This window comes from Elgaria multicarinata, chromosome 9 (assembly GCF_023053635.1).
Source record: "Elgaria multicarinata webbii isolate HBS135686 ecotype San Diego chromosome 9, rElgMul1.1.pri, whole genome shotgun sequence".
Lineage (NCBI taxonomy): Eukaryota > Metazoa > Chordata > Lepidosauria > Squamata > Anguidae > Elgaria > Elgaria multicarinata.
The window spans coordinates 80,922,031-80,941,950 of record NC_086179.1 but is presented as its reverse complement, the minus strand read 5'-3'; the positions used below and the strand labels follow the sequence as shown (position 1 = coordinate 80,941,950).

General features: G+C 38.4%; 1 protein-coding gene across 1 annotated transcript in view; it reads right to left on the bottom strand.

Annotated features, from left to right (window-relative positions):
• RELN (reelin) overlaps nt 1–19,920 on the bottom strand; it is a 352,879-nt gene that overhangs the window by 181,268 nt on the left and 151,691 nt on the right. Inside the window, 3 exon segments of the mRNA XM_063134189.1 lie at nt 9,970–10,048; nt 12,813–12,845; nt 19,277–19,347. Of these exon segments, the coding sequence (XP_062990259.1) occupies nt 9,970–10,048; nt 12,813–12,845; nt 19,277–19,347 (183 nt within the window).

Below are 19,920 nucleotides of genomic sequence, written 5' to 3'. Positions count from 1 at the left end.
ACACACATGACAAAACACTCTGATAATACAGATTCAAAAGATTTAAAACAAAAGAATAGGGTTTCCTCAACAATATCCGTGTCTAGATCTACACCACTGCTTTATAGCAGTACTGAATTGCACTAACAATTCGAACACGTTACATATTCCATATATCACTTTCATACTGTTATCTCTTGCTTTTTATTCCACATTATCCAAAATACCACAACAAATGTCATTGGGCGTCCAACAAAGCATAAATGTGCAAGAGAGATAGAGTGTTACCATGATGGGATCGTAATAACGTTGACATAAAGTGTAGATCTGGCCCATCTTGTTTTCAAAGATAACAAACATATAAATGAAATTGTTTCAGCTGTTTGCTTTTGCAATCAGGAGAACTTTTAATATAATATATATTTCAGCTACTGTAAATGTATCTGTATGTTGAAAAATACTTGATACTTAATCCTCATTATTATGGACTTGACAGCTGAACTGACCCGTCATCAACCTGGCTTCTTCCCTAACAGCTATATCCCAAAAATAGCCTATTCTTTTGACTATTTAAAGAAATAGAATTCTTTAAATGTAGCAGAATTAGCAGAAATGTCCTTTATAATATTATATATGTTTTTATTAAAAAAACATTTCTACTAATTCTGCTACAAGTATTCTGCTACTTATTATACACTAAATGTGTGCTGGCCACAGTGCTGAACACATATATGTAGGGATGGAAGATATTTTTTGGTCTGCAGTTCTAAGTGGACCAGCCTGCATCACACTTCCCTGATGAATATGCAGATCAGAACACAATTCAAGTTGTACATTTTTTGAATTTTGTGATGCAGTTCTCTGTTAAAAAATTATGTACAAAAATGGGTATATTAGGGAACGTTGCATATAAAAATGCATATGTTAGAGGAAATTGTGTACAAAATGTGTATGCTAGAAGACATTGTGTACAAAAATAAATCTGAATGTTTGTGAAGTTTTTTTAAAAAAATCAGAGACTGATACATAAATTTGATGGAGAAGTCTTATGGTGGAATACATGCAAAACTGACATGGATCAGAAATATACTGATTTGACCATCACTATATATATGGCATGGGCCTGTTTAGAAACCCTTACCTTCTAAGAAGTACTTCATTTTTATAGATTATCTATGGAACAATATGCATTTGCAGCATACCCCATAATGTGCGAGGATTCTTGTGTGCATATCGCAAGGAGCTGTCGTTGACTCTGGGTTCTGCTACATGTTCACCATGAACTAAATGTAATTTATCCGCTTTACCTATTATGGGATATATCTTGGGTACATCTGCCAGCTTCTCTTTCCCACATTGTTCATTTCTGTTCATACCGATTTGTATCTTTCTAATTGAAGTCCAGCCTTAAAATGATCGAAGTGATCACAATAACTGATTTACCCATATATATGCATTCCTTATTTACAGAAGTAATGAGCATGTATACATTTTGTATCTGAACAAAGTGTCAATGCATTGCAAATCATATTCGGTACTCAACAGCCTTTCCTCTTTGGTTACTGAAATTTGCCTAAGGATAAATAAAAAAAATACAAATTTGGCTTTGCAGTTATGCATTCAACAGTGTGTTGAGGACTGGTGTTATAGGGCTTCTGTTACAATGATCGCCTTAGACTTTTAATAGATATTTTTATTTATTTGCAGATGGCTTCCCAAAGACCTGCATGACTGAACCAGTGTGTACTCCACTCTGCATTTGTTCACTCTTGGTTAGATAGCAGATCCACAAGGGAACTGGATAAACTGAAAGGATTAACTTGATGAGAATAATCCAAAGCAGGAACAAATGATGGTGCATCTAACTGATTGCCTTTTTGTTTTTTTAAAAGGCTGTTCTGCTAACTTATTGTTGTACATTTTTCATTGAACTGAGAATTTGAAGGGGGGGGGGACATTTTGGACTTCCTAAAAAAAATATCTAGAAATCACATCTAGAACTAGGCATGCATAAAAATGAAAGCTCCTGCTGAAATAATTGTACAACAGTTGCTAGGCATCTAGACCTCTGCAAAAAGACTGGATCAATTCATCAACAGGCACGAAGCCACTGCAACAGATGGACTCAATACAAGGGTAGACTGCCAAAAGACTACCCATGAACATGAGGTTGTAGATGTGCTGTTATTAAAATGACTGCCTGTTAAGGAAATATTTTTTCCTTAACCCCAGTATTGTGTAAAATAGTCTCATCATGTGGGAATCTTTTTTTAAATGTTAATTCAATCACAAAAAGATAGCTCTAGGTTCTATGAATTGGTTGTTAATCCTTGATGCACTTCGGAGTCCTTATTCTCTGCAAATACTGTTTACTAAAAGTGGCTTGTTATTATGTCAGCACCATGGTTAGCACTGTCCAATTCACGATCCCTATAGATTGAGGAGTGCTGATTAGTGTGACCATATGAAAAGGAGGACAGGGCTCCTGTATCTTTAACAGTTGTATTGAAAATGAAATTTCAGCAGGTGTCATTTCTATATATGGAGAGGAAAGGAAAGGAAAGGAACCTCTTGTGTAAGCATTTGAGCCATTGTTGACTCCTAGAGGGACGCCTGCTTTAGCTGACGTTTTCTTGGCAGACTTTGTAGAGGGGTGGTTTGCCATTGCCTTCCCCAGTCGCAGTTACCTTTCCCCCAGCTAGCTGGGTACTCATTTTACCGACCTCAGAAGGATGGAAGGCTGAGTTGACCTGAGCTGGCTACCTGAGAACCAGCTTCCGCTGGGATCGAACTCAGGCCATGGGGAGAGTTTCAGCTGCAGTAACTGCCGCTTACCACTCTGCACCACACGAGGCTCATAGTATATATGGAGAACCTGGTGAAATTCCCTCTTCATCACAACAGTTAAAGCTGCAGGTGCCCTGCCCTCTTTTAAATTGGTCACTCTAGTATATGTAGCTCCTGCAGCTTTAACTGTTGTGATGAAGAGGGAATTTCACCAGGTTCTCCATATATACAAACGACACCTGCTGAAATTCCATTTTCTATGCAACTGTTAAAGATACAGGAGCCCTGTCCTCCTTTTCATATGGTCACCCTAGTGCTGATGAGCATAATGGCAGATACTTGATATTTGAGGGTGCCTTTCCTTGAAATGGTGAATTATTGATGGAACATACTGTTCTGAATCCCTGTAGGTGTGTTCACTTCTCTGGGAAAGATCTGAATCTTCATGCATACAATGGGGAAGTAATTTTGTTTGCAAACAACATTTTCCTACAGAGAAGAGAACAGGAAGCGTTTGCATGGGTAGAACAGTGGATTGTACCAAGAGCCATTTTATGGCCAACTGCAAGTTAATAATTCAAATAAGCCTGCCAACTTTTGCTCAACAAAGCTGAGCATAGACTACGAGCCATATCTTGAGGTCCACCTGGGGCTCTATATAGCTTGCGTTTCTGCTCCATGGGGTTGTAATGTTTGAAAACATGTCGCCCCAAATAGCAGCTTTTAAATAAATTCTGTACACCAGAAAAATAGCATTGGATAAGGTATTGCAACAGAAAAGAGGTCGATAGGGAGAGGGTTAAGCACACTCCTATGCCATTTCTCTACTGAAAATCACCCTTTCTGAATTGTTTTTCTGTAATAGAAGTGACTATCAGTGGTTTGTTGCACATATTTCATGGTCAGTCCAGTTTGAAAACGTCACTGTGGATGGCCAAGACCTCCTTTCAAAATATCCTGCTGGCCAACAATTCAAGCACTAGTCATATATAAGTCACCCTAATGATTCCAATTGTAACCTATGTGTAATTTAAATACTTTAACCATAACATAAATTACAACAATAACAAAAAACAGAAACAAAAAAGAAAAAAAGGAAAGGAAAGATATTTGTTTTTAAATAAATCAAAACTGCTATAACATGGAAAAAGTGAGTGTACTTGATCTGTAAAATAATTCTTGCAAACAATTACGAACAGTGACAATCTTTCTAAAACCCTTTTACTTTGAATTCCTGAATGGCTTCTTGAAAGATAAGGTTTTTATTAACAATGCAACTTCCCTTTAAAAAACCCCCACAACATTCTGGAATTGAGGGAATTTGTGATATTTTCCAGTGAGTTCCAACGCTGATCTGAGCTTCAGCAAGCATATTAAATATTAGATCCATATGCTAGTCTATTGGGAGGAAGAGGACGTTGCGCCCGCCATTTGTTTTTAATTGAAAATGAGCGCACGAGCACTCTGGCGCTCCAGGTAGGGTTGGTGTTTTTTTTTAAAAAAAAAAAAAAATCCCGCTCCCCCCTCCCACCCCTGATGGGCAAGAAGCTCCTGAAGAGCTCTGTGCCCGGTTCCCGGCTCCTTGTGTTTACTCGCGAGGAGCTGGGAAGAAACCGGAATGGCTGCCCACACGTCCTGCGGTCTTGGGAGGATCCCAAGACTGTGGGAAAAGTAGGGATTAAAGCCGTCCTGGCTATCCCAGGGAAAGGGAGGGATCATCCCTCCCTGCCCCCGAGATCCTCTGTGAGCCATGTGGACGCACAGGGATGATCCCGGGGCGATCCCCAGGATAATCCCTCATGTAAACATGCCCAGTGTCTATGGCTTTGCAAGGGGGCATCTGAGAAATCCTTTGTTCCCTTCTATGCTCTCCAGGGACCATAGGATTGCTCTATAAGTATTTCAACCATTCTGCCATAGATTTAGCTATTTATTAATTTCATAATCATTAATGATGTGAAGATTTTTAGATCTAGCACTATAAACCATTAATCGTTTGTTCTGCTGGCACCGTTAGCTCCAGCTCTTCTTTGTGCTTTCTGAACTAGGATGATGAGGTTAAATGGAGAAGGAGACACTGTATTTTACCAGCAAGCAGAGGAGCCTTCTCTTTATGCTACATGTAATCATATTAGTTTGCCTTCCCACTTGCTTTCCCCAGAAAGGAAGAACAGGACAAAGTGAGAGGAACAGACAGCTACAAGGGCCAGATTCAGCCTAGGAGCCTGGGGACCACCAATTGACAAGCCCCACCATCCAGTTTGCACCACTGGAACTGTAGAGTGTTTCATATTGATTCTTGCTAGTCCAATACAAGTAGCTCCACTTTCTGCTGCTTGTTCAATTGCCAGCTACAGTCTGCTCTCCCTTTTCAGCTTGACTTCCACCATCAGTTTCATTTTCTTTAACTCTTCCTTTTCCCAAAGCTGGACTTAAAATACAAGGTCCTGCTATTAGTATACGAATGTGTACCTAGGGAGTGACCTCTGTAAATATAGTACAGGCGCATATGCACTGGTTATAGGTTAATCTGGGTGACCTTATTAGGCCTTTTCTCCCTCTTTAATTTCTCAAATTCTATGCATATAAAGTGGTTTTGCTGCTCAGCTACTTCTCTATAATCTGGTTTAGGAAATACTGTGAAGAGCTCTTGGTAGCTGGAACATCTCTTTTTATCATCTTTCATCTCCTTTAGGATTATTTTCTTTATAAAATGATGAACAGCTTTGAGTAAATCCTGATTCCAAGCCTTCACGTTGCCTTTGAAATGTATTACTTCAAAAATTAAATGGCTCAGATTTGGAGCCTCAAAAAAAGAAGAAGAAAGATATGCCAGTAACATATTAGTAGTGTCATTAGGGCATCAAATGAGAAGAAAGAAACTTTTCAACTACAAGGTTCATGTCCTCTTGACACCATTTTCAATTCATACGGCAAATGTGTCTGTACACAAGTCTCTTAATTGCCTTTGGTGCTTACCTCAAATCTCCTGCATTTCAAATAAGTAAATGGCTTCAATTAACTTTTCCCAGGTGTTTGATGTTACTATTGCTCAAGTAGTTTTGATACTCTTCCTTCTCATAGCCATAAAGCAGCTGGGTGGGAAACCCAAAACCATGTAGCATACCACCCCCCAATATAGGCTTTCTTTTTAATTTATTTATTTATTTATTACATTTCTATACCGCCCAATAGCCGGAGCTCTCTGGGCGGTTCACAAACCTTCTAGACATTTAACCTTCTAGACATTTAAAATGCCTATTCCCCAAAATCAAAAACTAAACCAATTTGAATTTAAAATATGAGTTCCAGCCTTTATAACTAAAGATCCTTCTGGATTCAGCAAAAGGGTTTCACCCCCTTTGGGAATGTGAACCAATCAATATCTTCCAAGACTGCAAGAAAAAAAAAAAAAGGATTGCAAAAAGCCAATTAGAGCACAATAAAGCATGAATTATGTCATGCACCTTTTCTGGAGCAACCCATGTCTGCCTGGAAGGACAGTGATTAACATTTGAATTGAAATTCCAAGAAAGAAAGAATTTATTCCTCACTTCACTCTGGGGGCGATTCTGAGAAGTTCCAGTAAAAGCTTAGGCTAGGGGGGCAGTAGAATGTATATTGTGATCTATTGGTAGATTCTGGGTGATCTGAAATAGATCAAGAAGTATTTCCAACTCCCAATGGTTTAATAATAGTGAAAACGAAAAACTTTTCCCCCTCCTAAATTAGGTTGCCAAAATCAAGATAAGCCAGAAAACAGGAATAGATGTGTGTGTCAAAGGATTTGTGTTTGAGCTCTAGTTCTGGTACTGAAAACTAACTATTGGATTGAGAATGTACTTAGTGGCATCTCAATCCCGAATTCTATGTCTGCCTTTTTTATCCACTATTTTGCACTTGGTTTGAGTTGCTAGATTACAGGATTCTAGTGAAAACCAAATTAGATCGCCCAACACTATAAACTGCCTACCTCTCTCCTGACCATGAGTCATAGCTCACAGGACAAGAGAAGGTTCTAGGGAGGGAGGGAAAAGTGCAGACCCAATTCTAGACAGTTAAACAAAATGGCCACAAGAAATAAGCAGCTAGAATCCATCTGGAGTAGCAGCACCTTGGACAGGTCTAAGGTCTGGAAACCAATTCCACCATTACATCATTTCATATCTTAGTCTCTGCATACTCTGGGCTGATTAGAAGTCCTCAAGCCTGGAGTCTTGCATTCTATTGCCACTTGGTTAAGTTCAGTCAGGTGTACTGTTGCTTTGCCAGGTGGTGTGTGGAGTGGAGACTGAATGATCCTGGGGGTGAGCATACTTGTCCCCCTGGGGAAACAAATAGCATTCTCTAGATCATTGATGATTTATTACGTTACTACAATTTATTATCATGTTGTGAATCACCCAGAGAGTGTTGGCTATTGGATGGTATAGAAATGCAATAAATGAAATGAAATGAATGGAGATATAAAATTTGTGGGATATAAAATTTGTCAAGAGAGACTTTTTTCTTTTTTTAGGGGAACGACATTTCAGGAAAGAAACACCTGGGGGTGGGGAGAAGCATTAATCCTTCCCTCCTGGTATACTGTGGCTCCAATCTAAATTGGAACTGGACACTTACTCTAGAGTAAAAACAAAGAGAGGAGTCAGCTAATCTATCTATGTCAAGTTTTCTTTTCTTATTTGTATGATTGGTTTTTAGTTTTGTATTTTTTTATATAAAATACTCTGTCTCTCTCTCTCTCTCTTTCTCTCACATGATAATCTTGGCACTAATTACCTAAATAAATACATTATAAACTAAAAGAGAGAGAGAGAGAGGTTTTCTAGTGGGAAAACACCTTGATTTCTTCTTTTATGTTTCAACTGTAGTTTCTCCCCTCACCAAACTTGGGAGAAGTATTCAAATTCCATGTAAAATCCTATGTAAAATGTTCAAATAAGACGACAAAGGAGAAAAACACATAGTGTGCCCCAGTAAATTTAAGTCAGCTTTCCAGCAAGGAAAATATATGGGCTAGACTTGTCATAAATGGAGGCTCAATAATAGCAATTACAGTTTGGCAGATTAAAAGCCTGAATTTGAAATTTTATGGAAGAAGCTTTATGTTTTTCGAGAGTGACATTGAGCAACACAAATTAAACTACTAAAATATCGTGTTCAAGAAAACAAATCTACTCTACAAGCAGAATTTAGGGTAGCACGTGTAGTAATCCATAATTAAAATTCCTACCCAAATTTCCACTCCTGTTCTGTCCTCTATAACTTTAACAAGAGGATCTGTCTATGCCCTTGGTTTGATAGAGAAAATATGTGTTTATATTTGAGACAATTAACTATATGTAACTACAGTCAGCCTTTCGCCCATAAAGCATATTAAATCATATTATATATATATATATATATATATATATATATATATTAGTAAGTTCCATAATAGAATTTATGCACTTATGTTATGGATAAGTCACATGCAAATTGTATAGAGTATATAATTCTACTGAGTGCAATTAGTGCCATTTTACAGAAGCACAAAAGTTGGCAAATCAGCCAGCAATAGCTTCTCAAGTATGTAATCATTACTCAATCACTTCTCTTGGAAAGCATAAAATTGAAACACCACAGGAATGCAATGTACAACAAAAAGAACACCATATAGAATCACTCAAGTTTTGAGAGCTGTCAGAAGATTTAAACTCCCATTAAAGCATGAGGTAACTTCTCTCTCCAACTTTTCATCGTAAATCAGTCTTAAGAACGTGGTATTACATGAGCCCTATTCAGGTATTCTTAAAATAATATCTTTCAATCTGAGTTCTGGATTGTATGGAAGCCTCCCATGTTTACAGACGTATGTGCGAAGGCCATCCTCCCTGCAGGAAGCAGAAGTATTCAGCTACTCACAGCTACCCTGTCTCACTCATTTGTTGAAATAAGTTGTTTTCATACTAGTTAGCAATGTTTGCATCAAAGAGAAATACTTCCTAGGTATGTTATAGTTGAGAGTGTTGGATAATTATTTCTAGGTCTATACATTGACTCACATCACAGTCTGGACTCTGCTTGACTGACACAGACACACTGATTTTGTTGTGATGCTTTTCTACTGAGTAAGGGTCAGAGGCATGATGGAATAAAAAGAATAGGAGTAAAGCCAAGTTAACATGTGAATTTCCAACTGGCATAGCTGCTGCCTTTTTCACCATTGCTTCAAAGCCAGTCTGGGTCAGTTTAAATGTTTCCTTTGTTTAGTTCCTCTGTCAATGTGTTTTAACACTCTACACAAATGAAACCCGGCCCTTTGATAGCAGGTTAGTGTGGCAATGATCACAGAAGAGCAGCAACCTTAATCTGATCGGTTGGTGTACATATAAATGGAGCTAGACTCTTTGGTTATGTTCATAATAGTCCCTGACACACAGACACCTCTCTTCTGTCTGAATCTCTCTTTCCTCATGGATGATGGAAAAAAACATGTAGAGAGGCTTACAGTTCAAAAAAAGCTCACGGCAAAGGCCACGTTATATTTTCTCCATGTGAGAACTCTACAGAGTCCTAGAGCAGGGCTGCTGATCCTCTTTCAACCTGAAGGACCAATTCTATCTCAGAGAAACTCTGGGGAGAAGGGAAGCTGTGGGCAGGGCCAGGATCAAAAATACCACCATCTTTTAGCTTAAAACTCTTGCTGCCAGTAACTAAGGCCATGGCTAGACCAGGCCTATACCCTGGGATTGTCCTAGGATCATCCTTGTGCGCCCACATGATGCACAAGGGGTCCCGGGAGCAGAGAGGGATGATCCTTCCCTTTCCCCAGGATATGGCCCTACAGTTCTATCCTGACTTTTCCCATGGTCTCGGGATCATCCCGAGACCGCGGAATGTGTGGGCAGGCGTCGTGGGTTGTCCCGGCTCCTTGCGAATAACTGTGAGGAACTGGGAGCCAAGGCACAGGGCAAAATTACTTGTTTAATGGTTTATCTGGTCATTCCTAAGCCTCCTTAGGTGGCAGTGGAAAGAAGTTTATGGAATTCTGAGCTATAGTGGCAGAATTAGGCCCAGAAATATCAACATTTGCTTAAATTAGAAACCCCATAAGTGGATTGCCCACTGAAATTTCTCCATAGGTGGTGGTAGTTTTGCCATCATCATCATCGCATATTTGTCTTCCCAAAATAAGTATAAAAATGAAACAAAACTTACCACATTGCAGGATTCAATCCCTGCAGCTGATAAGAATCAAAGTCATCTCGTAATATAATGCTGTCACTGTGCATCTCAGCTGAAAATGAAACAAAAACCAGAACTCCTAACACACTTGACAAATCCTATAAATGCACACAACCTCTTTCTCACTGTCATCCTTGTGTTTCTTTAAGACAGGGGTGGGCAATTTATGGTCCTCCAAATATTTTAGCCTACAATTCCGATCAGTCCTAGCCAGCATAGCCAATGGTAAGGATGGATGGGGGTGGGTGGGTTTGTAGGCCATAAGACCTGCAGAGCCACAAATTGCCCACCCCTGCTTTAACATCTCAAGCGTCCTGCACTTGTTTTCATTTCATAAAGGTGCACTATTTCCCCTTTAGTGAATGCCTTTCAGTCCCTCCTGCACAGTGGTCGAGCGCATGCTTTGCAAGCAAACGCTCCTGGGTTCAACCCCTGGCATCTCCCAGTGGGATTAGGAAAGGAACCTGCCTGAAAACATGGAGAGCTGCAGCAGGCTATAGACAATATTGAGCTGGAGGGACCAATGGTCTGACTTGGGTTGTATCCATTGGGTTGTATCCATTGTTAGTCTCATTTAGTGTAAACTCATTGAAGCAGATGGGATTAGATTAACACTGGAGACAACCATTTTGATGTTGCTTATTTTCAATTTTTGGAAAGCTAACAGGATTTTTGTTATATGTAGACTATCCCACGAAATATGCATAACTTCAGACACCCAGGTTATAAAACATCAGGATCAGTAAGCTGCTTCCATCTTCATGCTCACCCCTCCATTCTCCCCCATGCAAACTTTCTGTCACTGACTCTGTGACCGACTTCTCGTTTCTCAAGTTTTGAACTGCTGGTGAAAGAATTTGTCAGATGTCCTAATACATGTTTAACATTTCTAATATATACGGACTCCATACAACTTTAAATCTACTGGTCAATGGAATTACTTCTCATTTGCGTAAGTATAAGTAAGATCACAGTCAGGACCTAAGACTAGTTCTCTTTAAGAACATAACAGGACTATGCTTATTGGTGCTCATTTTTCTTCCTATGGCCTTCTGAGCTTCAAGGTTCCAGTCATAAGCTGCTTTACATTTGCTCTATATTTGCTTCATGCAGCAAATACAGTTCACGTCTGTCCAAATCAACTCATTACTTGTAATCTTTAACTTCAGACATATCCTTTGCTTGCTTGGCAAATTATTACAATTGCCCAATCTTTGTGCTCTTGACCCATCAAGAGTGGCTCACTTCACATATTATTTTTTGATGTGACACAGTTACTACAAGATGATCTTGTCACATCAAGTGACATGGAGGTTGTTTAAATCTCATGAGAAGGGATTTAGTCACTGTGCATGAATAAATTATAGACTGCAATAATTTTGTTTTCCTGTAGCAAATTCCAGTTTGCATCATGAACCTGAGTCTTCCCCATTAACTGTAGGGATTTAGACAACTTTTCATTTAAATGGTACATATCTTTGGGGTTCTTGTTAATCATCTTCTGATTTTTACAAAGACACTAAGCCTATACTTTCGAGTTCACGCAACCATGAGGACTATAAAACTTATTTTTAAAAGTTTTTTAAAAGCATTAAAAAAGAGCATACAAGCTTTGGCTGTATTTCAAGAACAATTATATTTTATAATATAGGTTTGACTGTGGTTTAACAAAGCTTGCATACCATAGAAGCTTTGCTCTTTGGTAAAACTCTTGATTTACATGGTTTACTGGGATCAGTATTAGTTCTTAAGACTGTGTTTGTAAAGAATTTCTTAAAGCCAGCCTTAAATGCAACAGTATGATTGTAGCAGAACACTAAATGAAAATATAAAGCATATAACTATAGTTTCAGGTTAAAGGTTTGAGTGATACTGATTAGTTAATGTGCATAAAACTATTTGGGGTGCCTTTTTCATAAAAGCCAACACTAGGGTGACCATATGAAAAGGAAGACAGGGCTCCTGTATCTTTAATAGTTGTATTGAAAAGGAAGTTTCAGCAGGTGTCATTTGTATATATGGAGAACCTGGTGAAATTTTCTCTTCATCACAACAGTTAAAGCTGCAGGTGCCCTGCCCTCTTTTAAATCTGGTCACTCTAGTATAGCTCCTGCACCTTTAACTGTTGTGATGAAGAGGGAATTTCACCAGGTTCTCCATATATACAAATGACACCTGCTGAAATTCCTTTTTCTATGCAACTGTCAAAGATACAGGAGCCCTGTCCACCTTCTCATACGGTCACCATACCAACAAAACAATAGCCTTATGCGTAGTTTTGTATTTTACACACGAGGAGGGAGGACCATGATTATGTCTGCTGAGGAGGCGGAGGCAGCTCACTCTCCACCCCTGCTATGGATAGAATACAAATGTCTGCATAGGGCTAATGTAATAAACAAATGAGCTCAAACATACTTATCAGAGACAGAGAGACATCTGTTAGGTTCATCTGTCAGCTATTTTACTAAGCATTTAGGGGATGCAGAATGAGCTGGAAAAGATTCAGTTATGATTTTCAGTCCAATCTGGGATTAATCTAGAAATACAGTAACATCCCCCTTGCTGTTTTCTCAGTGCTTGTTTTATGCACCTGAGGACAAGAGATTTAAGATATTATATACTTAGGATGCAACAATTTGAAATCTAATAAGCAAATGCAGTGACAGAACTAAGTATTACATTCAATTTTCTTTCAAGTCTGACATATCTGAATTCTTTCAAATATTCAATTTCATTATTACTTTACATTATAACAATGCAAAAATTCCAAATAAAATGACAAACTGGAAAATCAACAGTAACTACTGACATACCTAAAAGAGGATGCAAAGGAGCTTCTGTTGGAGCTGCAAAATAGAAGAAAAATTCATTATATTTAAATGATAAATGGTATGCTAAATGTCGTATCAACATTTTAATAATTATTCATTTGAATCCTACTTTTCCCACTGGTTAAGCAAATATTGTATCACCATTTAATGTTTTTTATTTATTTAATACATTATATCTCACCTCTTTTCCTCTTGCAAAGAACCCAAGGCAGCTGACATGGTCGTCCTCCTCTGCATTTCATCCTCACAAAAACCATGCGGGATACGTTAGGCTGAGAGTCAGTGACTGGCCCAAAGTCACCCATAAAGTTTCATGGGCAAATGGAGATTAGAACTCAGATCTCTCAAGTCCCAGTTCAACACCACACTACACTAGGTCTTCTTGTTCGTTTGCTTTTTCATAGTGGTATTTTGCTACAGCAAAATTTTGGCATTAAGGGTAAAAGTATTGATGGAAACAAGAAAGGCTTTCCCCAAAATGAGCATATAAGGATGAAACAGCTTCTCAAAGGGTGGAGGTTGATCCCTTGTGTTGCTTAACTTCAGCTGATCTGTTAGCTGCAATTACTTCCTCTGGCCACAGTGACAGCTGTGAAATGCAACAGAGGCCTAACCTACACCAAGGAGGATATTGCACTATGAAAGTGGTATGAAAGCGGTATATAAAAGGCAGGAGCCACACCAAGAAGGATATAGTGGTATGAAAGCGATATATGGTATGTGTCAATGGGCTCCAACAGTTGTCAGTGCACTTCAATGCTGCTATTAAGCAGTAGTGTGGCTCCTGCCTTTTATATACCACTTTCGTAGTGCTATATCCTGCTTGGTGTAGATTGGGCCAGAGAACAATTTGAAATGCTACCAACATGATACAACCAGTAAACTTGCTAGAGTTTCCCGTGTGTGATCCCTGGGACTTTATAGAATTGAAACCTAATGTAATATCTTTGCATTATGTTTCATTTGTAAATATTTATAAGTGAGCACTCCAGGAATATTTTATTTGCTGAGCATACTTTGAAATACATTGGGCAGTATCCAACAGGGCTTTTGTGTGAGCAGTCCCTCTCACTAATTCCATTGTGCAAATAGGACCCACTACTTGTATGTCAGAGATTTAATGCTTCCTAGATAAATCCCCGAAATGAGTGGAAATGCTTGTGTCTGGATCGGGATAGTTTGCTGGAGCAACCTTATGCAAACTCCGCTGATCTGTACAGTTCCAGAAACAAATGCTTCGGCTATTTCCAGTTGCTCCTGGAAATGCTAAATCTCCATTGCAAAAATAGTCTTACTTGCGGAATGGAATTGGTGTTGGGTGCAGCGCCCTGTTGGATACTGTCTAATGTTTCCCAGTTTGTAGCATGTTCTCCTCCAATATTTTTAAGCATGTGACTTTATGTTGAAGGATTCTTCTGTTACCAATAGTAGTGGAATGAGGTGGGCTACATTTGCTCCATATTTCTAGGATGGTTTGAATTGCTGTTAGATTTTTAAGTGGGATTTTTAAGTCTAGGAACCACTTCATGTCTTTCTGGGGAAAGCTGTTGGCCATTATATGTCTCCACAGGAAGTCCTGTAACATGTGTGTGTGTGTGTAGGGGGAAACATGACCAAAAACACAAGGTAAACAAATGCCCTGGGTAAATTAAGATTTATACATATTCACAGAAATACATCTCCCCTCCAAATGTTTTAGAGGTTACTGTGGAGATATTTGGTAGATGAACAGGGGCATGTATTTCCTGTGACATACAAAATAGCCACTTTCAGTCCCTGCAATAACGTTCACTTGATTGAACTAGAACAGCCTTATCGATTTGTTATCGATTGATTTACCTTGATCAAACACAATGCTGCTACTTTACACATACAAGCTCACTGCTTGATGACTACAACATCAAGTGATTATTGATCTATTGATTTATGATTTATATCTCCATTACATTTTTATTCATTCATTTATTTAAACTTATATTCTGCCATTCTTCCAAGGAGCTCAAGACAGCATATATGATCTTCCTCCTCTCCATTTTATCCTTTCAATAACCATGTGAGTCAGTGATTGGCTCAATGTCACCCAGTGAACATTTTTCCAAGTGGGGGCTAGAATCTGGGTCTCCTGAGTCCCAGTCCTACACACTACCCATTACACCACACTGGTTCACCTTTCTAACCCACCTTTCCAGGGTGTACGAAGTTTTACACACACACACACACACACACACACACACACACACACACACACACACAGAGCCTTCTCTCCAAGAAGCTCCAGGTTACACATGGTTCTTCGTGCACCAATTTTATCACATAATAGCCCTATTAGGAAGGTTAGGTGAGAAATAATGACTGGGCCCAGGTGATCTAATGAGATTCATGGCTGAGAGGGAATTTCACATTTTTTCTTCAATGGACTGCACAGAAAGTATTTTCATATAACCATCCCATCACTTCAGTGCAATAATTTCTGTTATACATTCAGCTACATTTATGAACCAGCCTGAGGACTTTTACTTTGAACCACCCAGAAAAAACGATGTAAATTTAGGCAAAGGAGATCCTCCATCTGACAGCATTCTACACTGAAATGTGATTGCCCTGGACTGCTCTTTGCTCTGTTGGCAATACCTTTTCAGACATTTTTATTAGGATTCATAAGAACAAGTAATGCATTTTAGAAGCAGTGGAAAAATAACTCATACATGATTTACAATCACATTTTGGTTTTGAAATAAATTATTTGTAAAGTTAAGGTAGTATGCAAAGCCTAACAAAAGGAAGTTCTTAACTTCTTACCCATAAAAATTGAATGTTAAAGGCACTTCATTTCCCAAATTTCTAGAGTGCCTGAAAAAGCTTAAGGATTCTTTGCCTCAAGTATTTTTCAGCTAATTTTAAATTCTAATCCTTCATCTGAGAAATTATAGAACTATGGAGTTACCATTAAACGAGTGATGAACATACTTTCATATCCCCCAGAATAATTTTTTCATTACAATTTATATTTTATTGCACCAGGGTGCAGTTTTGACCTTCACATTTTATAATTAAGGTCCAAAAATGTCATACACGTAAAGCATCATATAAAATTGAGCATAACACTGCAAAGTATTTTCATGCTGAGAATTTTACTAGTCCAAAAAAGATTACATGAACAATTCAGCCAAAGTTACAGACTACATCTATATCTCCTATTGATTTCAATGTCAGAGAACTATTGCATTGAAATAAATGGGACTTTTTTAAATAAATGGGAACAACCTTTACTTTGGCTGGATCATACACCATGTTGTTATTTTAGAAATATAGATTGGCCTATGTACCAGGAATGGGTGGGATGAGGGATGGAGCTGTGTGAATTCCCAGGAGGGACAGGCTTCTCAAGAAGCGAGTATGAATTACAGGTAAGCAAGCAGGAAATAATTTATTTTACTGCATGCTTACATGGAAGTGTCCCCGTTCCACACACACACACACACACACACACACACATTTTTTTTTAGTTCTCTTGGTTTATCTCCCTGATCCTCAGGCGAATTTGTTATTTCAGGTTGAATGACCTCATCAGGAATCATGATGACTAACTTAGCAAAGAATAATATTTTGTTTCATAAGAATTTTCATATGAATTCCAAAACAATTGCTCATTGTTACCATGCAAGGAGAAGGCGAAAGAGAAGGAGGACAAGGACAAGAAGAAGAAGAAGAAGAAGAAGAAGAAGAAGAAGAAGAAGAAGAAGAAGAAGAAGAAGAAGAAGACGATTAGCGAAGGCAGGAAGCAGGGAAGGAAATTCTTTAAGACTCTTCAGGAGTCAAAGAGAAATCTTCTGAAGAACCTATTGGACTGGAGGCTTAGGCTCAGAGATCATCACCTTTACTTTTGGAAACTTTGTTGGAGGGCGAGGGAGCATCAGAACTGACAGGTCTTAGATTCTGTTGCAGGGTTAAGTGGGTAGAGTTGAAAAGGGGTGGGAGGTGGTCTGTTAGGGTAGCTTTTGCAAACCGCCCAGAGAGCTTTGGCTATGGCGTAGTATATAAATGAGGATGATGATGATGATGATGATGATGATGATGATAATAATAATAATAATAATAATAATAATAATAATAATAATAATAATAATAATAATAGCAGCTACTTGCCAGAAGCTATAACTTGAATACCCTCCCTGAAGGAAGGGTTCGGTAAAAGCTTATTAGGCATGGCAGGAAACTGTCTATTTAGTTTATAACAATTGCTTTGCTTTGTTAAGCTAATTAAGACCACAGCTAGACCTAAGGTTTATCCTGGGATCATTCAGGGTTCACCCCTGCCTGAGCACTGGATCCCCTGTGAGTCACCTAGATGAACAGGTTTGACCCCTGGACGATCCAGGGATAAACCTTAGGTCTAGCTATGGCCTAAGTTTAGAGGATAGCTCTTAGCATTTATATTCTCTTCAGTTGTGAAGAGATGTTTTATTTACTGAATAAAGCTTTGTGGATTGCACAGCAGACTTTTTTATTATCTGACATCTTGGTGGAAGGGCTTAGAAACAAGTTACATAATTCCCCACATACAAAGGACACTATCCTAAGCATGTGTTCCTTGAATGTTCTGCTGAAATCAATGGGCCTTGCTTCACAATAAATATTGGGAATGATGTAAATGACATGTGGAATTCTGGAACTATTGACATTTATTTTTAATTTTTTGAATTGCATGTATGGGTGTACTTATACTGACTGTGCTGTGCTTATTAACATTTAAAACATATCTAGAGGAGAATAACAGAACAGATGGCGAAGGAGATGCTGGCAGCTTACTCCTGTACTGGGGTGAGACAACAATCAGGGCAGCTACTCTGGTGGTATGAATTCATAACTCAGGTTCCAATTGCATTTTCTAGGCCCTGCCACAAAGGAATCAACAAGTGCCTTGGAAGGGTTGCCTGCAGGGACACTGTCTTTCTTGCCCATGAAAAGAAACACTCTCCATGCACATGGAGTATTTCCCATATCCCACAGAGCATGGAGAACATTTTCTTTCTTAGATAAGAATGGGAAGCTCCTCTGTATGTATGGGGCTCTGGAACATACCACGTGCGTGTGTTTATGATTTGGGTCAGTGATTACCTTTCTTCATAATTGCTTCTTTTTTACAGTTTAAGAAAGCCAAAAATCCCACCAGGGGAGTCATGTTTGGCTTGCTCAGTTGTCAAATCTAATCCTACATGGCACAAATCAGTACTTATTAAAGAGGAGCTGATGCAGTTATTCTCAGCAGCTCTTCTCTTTGTTCAACTTTCCATGCATATGTTTTTGGGTATATTTAGTGAAACATTAAACTACCATACAATTACACGTGGTCCGAGCATTAAAAACTTGGATGCACTTGAAGCTCTTTAGATCACTGATGTGAACTAACCTGGATTTGATTCAATCAATGTTTTGAAATGTGCTTGAAATTCTGTTTGTATATACACAGCTATTGCCACATTACATTACATTACATCCCACATTACATAGTATGCATTCTACTGCTGTTTTATGACTTTTGGAAAATAAATCTCCACAGTGATCTTAACTCTTAATGAAATGTTTTACAATTTCATTTATTTGTTTGTTTTACAAGATTTATATACTGATCTACATCCAATAATATCAGAATAGTGAACAAGAAGAGGGAAGAAATAATAATAATAATAATAATAATAATAATAATAATAATAGAAAACATTTAAAATCAGATTGTGCCAATAAAACCGTGGCTGGTTAGTCAGGGTTTTGAGGAACTTCCAGGGTAACGGAAGAGATTTTCAAGACTTTTCAGTGATTTAAAGACCTCTAAATTGGACTTGTTGATTAAGAGGCACTGTGGGTTATTCATTTATTGTCCTTTTAGATTTATAGCCAGCCTAAAAGTGCAGGTGAGGGTGGGGCAAAATAAGTTGGATGACAGTTCATCTGATCTGCAGGATTTTTAAAGACAAAATTGTAAATAGTTTTTTTAAAAAATAATGGTGGGAGAGAAAATTTAAGGGGGCAGAAGGCCCCACCACCAGCCCACTGCTAGCTATAGGCCTGTACCTGTGGAGTTCTCTGTTACATTAATTAAATTAATAAAGACAATGAACAATAATAAGACAGCACATAATAAAACAAAGATAAAACTGGCAGTAAAGGTTTTTGGTGATACGTCCGGCTACTTCCACAGATGATCTTTCCCAATAGTCTCTTGTAGAGGGTGAAAAGCATGGGGGATAAAACAGAGCCCTGTGGAACCATATAGCACAACTGCCATGGGGCAGAGCAATAATTCCCCAGCACCACCTTTTGTAATCAGCTATCCAAGTGGAGGCAGAAGGACAGCAATACAATGTTCTCACATCGCAACTCAGAGAGCCTATCTATAATTAGAAATGGATACTGGAGATTAATATTTAAATGAAAATAATTCTTACCTCCCTGTTCACACAACTGTTGGGCTAAGGCATCCTTGAATATAACTTGACCCCTGTGAGTAGCTGTTGCCCTGAGAATATAAAGAAACAATCCATAAATAAATAAGGTACAAAATGCAAGTACAACATAGTCAAACAAAAAGGCAGGAAATACTTTTTCTTTCATTTTCTTTTTGGGTGAGAAAGACAGTCTATACAGAGTAGATCAGATACCTAAGTGAATGGTGTTGGCTCTCCACCAAACAACTGCAATCATTTCAAGTAGTAGTAGCCTGACTATCATTCATCCTCAGGGTAAGAAAGATTCAATATACCATAGTGATGTATAGAATGTGTAAGGTGCCCCACAGTTATCAGTGCACTTCAATACCACTATAAAGCAGTAGTGTAGATGTAGCCTTTGACATGAAGCCACATTAATATAAAAGCAGTTGGTTCCCTGCAAACACAGTTTGAGGAGAAGAAGCAAATATGACAAAGGGTTTAACTTAATTAAAGGTGTACAGAGACATTTAAATGTTATTTTGTTAAATTTAACAGTTATAGACTTACTTTCTAAGGAACATTTGACTAAGTTACTTTCAACTGTAGGTGTCCTGTAATTGCGAGTGGAAATGTAATTTTGTTAAATTTAACAGCTAAAG